This window comes from Ipomoea triloba, chromosome 9 (genome assembly GCF_003576645.1).
Source record: "Ipomoea triloba cultivar NCNSP0323 chromosome 9, ASM357664v1".
NCBI classification, from domain to species: domain Eukaryota; kingdom Viridiplantae; phylum Streptophyta; class Magnoliopsida; order Solanales; family Convolvulaceae; genus Ipomoea; species Ipomoea triloba.
The window spans coordinates 1,774,021-1,781,427 of record NC_044924.1 but is presented as its reverse complement, the minus strand read 5'-3'; the positions used below and the strand labels follow the sequence as shown (position 1 = coordinate 1,781,427).

At 39.7% G+C, this 7,407-nt stretch overlaps 3 protein-coding genes across 3 annotated transcripts; all 3 read right to left on the bottom strand.

Annotated features, from left to right (window-relative positions):
• Nucleotides 1-38: 38 nt before the first annotated feature.
• LOC116030817 lies at nt 39-501 on the bottom strand. Its single transcript, XM_031273155.1, is given in 2 exon segments — nt 39-151; nt 154-501. Coding segments are annotated over 2 exon segments (369 nt in total). The 5' UTR covers nt 461-501; the 3' UTR covers nt 39-89.
• A 587-nt stretch (nt 502-1,088) lies between these two features.
• On the bottom strand, nt 1,089-3,965 carry LOC116030002 (chlorophyllase-2, chloroplastic-like). Its single transcript, XM_031272078.1, has 3 exons — nt 3,471-3,965; nt 1,951-2,613; nt 1,089-1,142 (listed from the first exon to the last, which is right to left on the bottom strand). The coding sequence occupies exons 1-3, from the start codon at nt 3,723-3,725 to the stop codon at nt 1,110-1,112; spliced, it is 951 nt and encodes a 316-aa protein (XP_031127938.1). The 5' UTR covers nt 3,726-3,965; the 3' UTR covers nt 1,089-1,109.
• A 98-nt stretch (nt 3,966-4,063) lies between these two features.
• On the bottom strand, nt 4,064-7,045 carry LOC116030000 (glutamyl-tRNA reductase 1, chloroplastic-like). The gene is made up of 3 exons (XM_031272075.1): nt 6,684-7,045; nt 5,661-5,902; nt 4,064-5,468 (listed from the first exon to the last, which is right to left on the bottom strand). The coding sequence occupies exons 1-3, from the start codon at nt 6,940-6,942 to the stop codon at nt 4,332-4,334; spliced, it is 1,638 nt and encodes a 545-aa protein (XP_031127935.1). The 5' UTR covers nt 6,943-7,045; the 3' UTR covers nt 4,064-4,331.
• Nucleotides 7,046-7,407: the final 362 nt, after the last annotated feature.

Genomic DNA, 7,407 nt, shown 5'->3' with positions numbered 1-7,407 from the left:
ATTAATTAATAAAAAAAAAACACTCAACTTTAACTGTGTTCATAAAACTATCACATAATGTGATCTTTCTGGTAAGAGAAATCTTTATTCTATTCTTTCTCTTGTTGAGAAAACCCCATCAATTTCCTAATACTGGGGAACAATCTAGAAGGGATGAACCAGAAGAAGAAGGGTTCTCCACCAAGTACTCATCAACCAATTGCTTAACAGACCTAGCAGATAACGGATGGAAATTGGCAGCCCAATCTGAAACAAATCCTTTGATCAACGCCGACCTTTCCTCTTCACTGCTTCTCTTCCATTTCTTCTTCGCCTCCTCCGAATTCAAGCCCAAGTAATTGCAGAGCTCCGTGAACAGCATCTCTTTGCTCTTCCTTAGAGCCTCCTGTTTCTGCACCGCTTTGGATTTGATCTTCGTGACCTCCGCGGCCAAATCTAAAGCCAGCTCTGAATCGCTCATCTTGTTCTCGTTGGTGCACGAGATTCTGCGAAGATTGGGTGCATTGTGAGATGATACGTGGAGGGGATGTTTGCGCGTTGAGATTTTGAGGGATGTTGATGGAAATGCTTCGGCGGTAAGAGATGGATTCTCAGTGCCATTTGTGAATTGATGAAAATTAGGTCTGAATTTGCTGCAAAATTTCAAGAAATTTTAGGGCTGGAAGTTCTCTGCAGTCCTGCTGGCTGCTGCCACTTGAGATACGTTTCCGTACAATTCACATGAAACCCGAATACCCGACATCCAAATTTTAGTTCCAAATTAATTCATTTTTTTTTAAATAATGAAATCTCACTTATCATAAAAAGTACTAGTAGTATTTTATAAGTGAGCATTAAATTTATTTATCTTTCATTATGATAAATTTAATTTTTTAAATGTATTGTGTAAAGTCAAAGATGTTATGGTCAAGCGGTATGAAGTGATATATATATATATATATATATATATATATATATATATATATATATATATATATATATATATATAAATATGATGTTCAATCATTCTAAAGCCAAACACTTGATTGGAGCTGGAATTCTGCTCTTATCTGAATTGAGGTTTCAGAGTCAATCCTGCTTATCTCTGTTGGCTTTTTGTTATGCTTTCTTCAAACATGGTTTATTGGTTTATCTGCAAGATTCTGTACACAGTTATAATTTTAAAAAAATGAAGAAATCATTCTCAAAGAATTGACAGTTAAACATAGTAAAAGAGCTCTGCAAAAGAACAATAATAAAAAACAAAATTGTACAATCTTGAATGAATCAACAAAAGCTGTTACAAGTTTGGTCATCTGCTAAAAGAAAGTTGATCTTCATCTCCTTGTATATTAACTTGCAATGTCAAATTTTAGATCAGTCTCAATTGTGTCTGGGAGAGTGGTTCGAATGGTCCACTTCTTCAAGCCTCCAACTACTATCCTAAAACTTGTTTGGCAATATTGTAGTTGGTACAATACTAAGGATAACTCCAATGGAAGTTGCCATACTAAAAAAAAAAAAGAATAGGATTTACCTCTTGCTTAGAGCTCATCATTTGCACTCGTAGCATATAATATATACACATAATACATAAATGTGGAAGTTGCCATACTAAAAAAAAAAAAAAAAGACTATGATCTACATGTTGCTTAAAGCTCATCAGCTACACACGTAGCATATAATATATACACATAATACATAAATGTGGAAGTTGTCATAATACATAAATGTGAAAGTTGCCATAGAAAAAGACTATGATCTACATGTTACTTAAAACTCATCAGCTGCACATGTAGCATATAATATATACACATAATACATAAATGTGGAAGTTATCATACTAAAAAAGAGACTGATCTACATGTTCTTTAGAGCTCATAAGCTGCACACATAACATATAATATATACACATAATACATGTAAAATGCAATTCAAGTATTAACTTAGGCTTTTGGAATGGAGCTTCACCAAATCTTTGGAATCCACTGCCTGAAGCTCAACAGGTGCGGTTTCAGTCTGGTCTATAATACCCATCAAAGCCTTCATATCACTCTCCAAAAACCCTCTCAAGAACGCCACCACAGCGCCGCCCACAAACGCCCGCATCGGCGCCCTAGCCGCCCCATTCTTACACATACAATAACTCAGCTTCCCGCGCAAACTCCCCCTCGTATCATCGTCCAGCATGTCCGTGTGCCCATAGTCTTTAGCCACCAAGTAACAAGCCGGCGCGTTACACTTGTTGTAGAAAGCCGCGTGGTTCCGCCCCTTGGGCGCGCAAGGGCAGCTCAAGAAATTCCTCTTCACCTCTCCCAAACCCGACCCGATCACCATTGCCGGCATGTTAAGGTCGAAGTGATCAGGAGTGGTGTCGAGGATATTAGGGGATGTTCCGCCGACAGGGTCCACGCCGATTATGGCTGAGAATTTCAGATCAGTCGTTGCCGTTTTGCCCAGCGCTAGCGCGAATGCTACTTTGCCTCCCCGGCTGTGTCCGGCTAACCCTAGCTTTTCCAGGTCTGGGTGGACTTGAGATGGGAGGAAACTGCTTAATCCTTCCGATAGCCAGTTCGTGACTTCGGCCGCGGATTTTATCTCTTCAGTTGCATGGCAGCCTACTAGGAGATATAACTGCATAAAACCAAACAAATTAACGGGCTCAAGTACTCCCGACCATCTTATTACTAAGTCAAAAGTTATAACTTGCTCAACCAGTACACTTCCTTCAAGGAGTTGCTATACTATGAACCAGGGACTCCACCTTGCAAAGTAGATCGTGATTCTAAACTGTGTATTTTTAATATTAGAATTGTGAAGTTCTAGAATATACGTAGTAATTGCCTATATTAACATGGTGTGTTTGTAATAATCTAAGTTTTGAACATTTAGTATGTAAATTGTAAACATTTACAGTGTGTGTTCGTAGTATACAAATTGTGAATTTTTAAAAGATAAATTGTGAACATTTAAAACCCGGGTCTACCTCAAGGTGGACCCAGGTCCACAGAATAATTTGCTATTTTGAAGAGGCTAGGTGCTAAACTTGACTTATACTGACCTCCATCCAACACAGATACATGATAACCATAAGGTTAAAAGTTCGATTCACAACAACACCGGGTGCTAGATTTGGCCTGTACTGACCTCCATCCAACATAGATACATGATAACCATAAGGTTAAAAGTTCGATTCACAACAACACCGGGTGCTAGATTTGGCCTGTACTGACCTCCGTCCAACACAGATACATGATCACCACAAGGTTAAAAGTTTGACTCACAACAAAAGTCTATTGACCTTCTTGGTTTCAACTAATTAGTTATGGACAAAGTTGATTTTCCTCACGATCTTTTATTGACGTGTTACAAGTCAGGATTTATCTAGTTTACATTTTCGAGTATTGTATGCACCGGGGCCGGGTTTCCCTCGTCGCCCAAAAAATCAGATACAGTAACGACAATGAAACCATGAGAAACCAAATATATACCTGCGGAGCAACGACAATGAAACCATGAGAAGCTATGTGTTGAATGAGCTGCGAGTAGAAGGAATTCAGAAACATATAGCCATGAAAAAGCATCAGCACTGGAAAGTCACCGGTTTCTGTAGGGGTGGCGATTAAGAGTGGCTTTGGGGGAGCATTTGAAGCTGCTTTGTCGGGTTCGACGGTGAGCAACTGAGTTGGGTATTTTCCAACAACAAAAACACTGGTAACAGCAGATGAAGAGGAAGTTACAGCCATGGCAGATGAGTCTTTCAAGCCTATAATTCTCTCTGAGTCCCTCTGTTAGGGATGAACTATAGGCTGTTTGGTGAATATACTCTACCCACAAGCAAGTGAAGCAACCCAATGAAAAACGTGGGCTGCTAAGGTTGTTTTCAAGCTTTGTTTTCTAGCAGACGCTTTGTTCTGCAGACAATACAGATTTGCATCACGAATACTTATGTTTTGTTTTCAAGCATAAGTACATTTTGGTTCTTTTCATGTTTTGTTTTCAAGTATGTACTACCACATAATACTTATCTTAAACTCCAAAAAAAAAAAAGGTTTGCAGTACTCTTGGATGAATCAACAAAAAGCTGTCTAAAAGAATTTTGATTCTCATATCCTTACATAATACATACTATTCTCCTGTAGATTACCTACAATGTAAAATCTCCGCTAATCAATGAAAGCAAAGAACTAAAGGAATGAAGGAAATGGGAGACTGACCAATCAGGGGTACAAGGTCATGTAAACAAATGCAATTAGCTTAGGGTTGTATATATTTGCTGTTGTGTTAGATTCTCTACTTGCTTCAGGGGAAAAATGATGAATACTCTGTAAATTTTAACAAAATACCCGACTTCAGGAAGCTTGCTTCTGATTTTGCTCTAGCTTGGCCCGTACCTTTTCTTCCAATAAAGATGTGTCTGTATCGAGCCCAAATATTCTGTTAAGAGCATGCATATTATCAAGTATCTCGCTCAATGGCCGATTGTCTCCATCGCATCTTAGATGCTCCATTGGCCCATGAAGGAGCTTATTCATTATGCCCAAGCTGAGATCGTAGATAGCTTTCTTCTGGTCTTTTGGGATGTCATTGCCCATCTTTGATAAACACTTGTCGACCTCAGAAGCTCTAATTCTTTCAGCATAGGCCCTAAGCTTTTTGATAGTTGGAACTGTCTCAAGGGAGTTTTTCCAAGCTTCAAATTGCTTAACTTCATCATTAATGATTGCCAAAGCTTCCAATTTCTTCCTCAACCGGTCTTCCTTGTTAGCTGCCACGACTTCTTTAAGATCATCAACATTGTAAACGTTTGTAGCTTCAAGATCAGAGACACTTGGCTCCACATTCCGTGGGACAGATATATCAACAAACAGCCTCTGGCCACCGAGCTGATCGCTCACAGGGGGGAGTGCCTGAACATTATCTTTTGAAAACAAAGGGGCATCTGAAGCAGTACATGTGAAAACCACATCAGCTTGTGAAGCACACGCTAAGATTTCTGAAAGAGGTCTGTATGCTATCTTGACATCCTTGAGCTCCTCGCATATAGCAGCAACTTTGTCTTCGGTCCTGTTTACTACTACCATCTGTCTACACCCTTTAGCAACCAAGTGTTTGATCACAAGTTTTCCCATTTTGCCAGCTCCAACAACCAATACTCGGGCAGTAGCATAAGAATTCTCTGGAAGCTTCATCTGTACAAGCTCCACAGCAGCTGAACTTACAGAAACTGATCCAGTGGAAATGTTGGTCTCAGATCTAACCCGTTTTCCAACTGTAATTGCATGCTTAAACAGCCCACTTATTTTCTTACCAAACCCAGAGGCTCCTTGTGAAGTCTTTACAACCTGCTTTACCTGTGCAAGAATTTGACCTTCTCCCAGGACAAGGGAGTCTAGTCCAGCAGAAACTTCAAACAGATGTTGAATTGCATCCATGTCATGCAGCAAAAATCGGTGTTGAGAGATCTCTGGAATTGGAACTCCACTTGTCTGTTAAAAATAATAAAAAAGACACATGATGATTAGGACAACCACATGATGCATCTAGTTCATAGGAAATACAAAAGCACACTGATTCCTGTTCTCTTCAACCCGAGAAAATTTAATATGTATCTTGTGGTTTGAGAATGGTGAAAGGTAGATAGATAACTATTTCAACGAAAGATGGAGGATAATTAGCACCTTAGACATCCATTCAGTCACTTCTTTCACCCCACGAGTCTGAGATAGAGCTAAAACATATATTTCAATCCGGTTACATGTGCTAAGAACAGCAGCTTCTTCTATATGATTCAAGGAACACAGTTCATTAATTGCACGGGGCCAGTCTGATTCTGCAATAGCAAATTTCTCTCGTACTTCAACTGGTGCTGTATGAATGTTAAGCCCGATAACAACAATACTGCTACTTTGCTTTGTATACCCTGAGATGAAAGACAAAGAATGTTTTGAGACCCAAAATCAGTGTTTCTTCATGCACCTCAGCAAGAACATTTAACCATTTATATACATGAAAGAAAAGGTCAGCACACATATGCTGAGGATAAATTATTCAATATTTTACGGAGTATCAACTAATTCTACCATGATGATCTAATTAAAACAGATCAATACATGCAATTTAGTTATAGTTTTCTAACTTTGTTGCCCACAAAAGGCGAAATCCATCCTCAGAGGCCCCACATCCCGGCCAGACAGGATTTGTAGAGGTGGTAAATCACATTGACTCAGTGACCTATTAGATGAGAGGACTGCCTAGCACCCAAAAGGAGCCGACCAAAGTGGTGTAACTCCCACACCGGGCCTTGCCCGGGGCCCACAATCTGCCTTAGCTGATGTTGTGATTTCCATTGTAGCACTGGCTGACTCCATGAGTTATGATCAAGTGATCAAATGACGTTTTATGCTAAATAAAATTCTAAACATTCTAACAAATTTCAGACATTATTCATCATAGTCTAGCTGTATCAAATGCAGATATGCCAAATTTAAGCCTTTAAGCAGCAAATAAAAATCCTGCGCAAATATGGTAAATTTCATACTGATGCTGACAAGACAAACTGAACATACTCTTTCTTGCGATCTAAGTCAGCTCGAAAACAATTAAAGTAACTATCTATGAGCAATTAAATGCAAAATAAAAAACGCATCCAACGTTAGAAATCTTGAGTAGAACTTAAAAGTGGAAAAGGAAGGGAAGCTTACGATCGGCGGCGGATGTCTTGAGAAGCTCCAAAGCTGAAAGACTAGACCTCTTCTCCTCACTGGTAACCAACGAATTCGGACCACCGTCGCATCTAGGGTTCAGCGATCCAGTCCGATAAACCAACGGCTTCAGTCTCCGGCAGCGAAAAGGAACCGAAAACGGCAGCGTAGAAGACGGCGTGTGCGTACTGCTAGAACCTAACTTCGGCTTGGAGGCGGGAACGGTAACGGAGGCTGCGTACCCGCCGGAGACCGCCATTGTAGAGATTGTTGAAAAGGTTTTGGGTTGAGAGAGAAGAACGGAGGGTGTTGGGTTTGGCGAGAGAGTTGGGACAGGTAATGTTGAGAAATCAAACTAAATAGTTGACCGACGCCATAGACCATTTCATTTTTCATATTATAAGGTGGTTGGAGTTTGACGAACTCGGCAGGCGCGTTGGACCCACACTCCATTTCTCCTACTCCATTTGAATAAGTCGGCTTTATATGGGCAAATGGTCGGGGTTGCACACTTGCACGTGCTAGGAAAGAAATACGGAGACGGAGCCTGCATGAGCAGCTCAATTGATAATAAGGGTGAAATTTAAAAGTAAAGATCAGAAATTGAGTTTTACTAACGACAATGTGATAAAATCTTTCAAAATGAGGGAGCTCATTGTACGTAATAAACAAATGTCTTTCAATTAAATTATTATAATTTTTCAAATGTTTTATAGACTCGAGA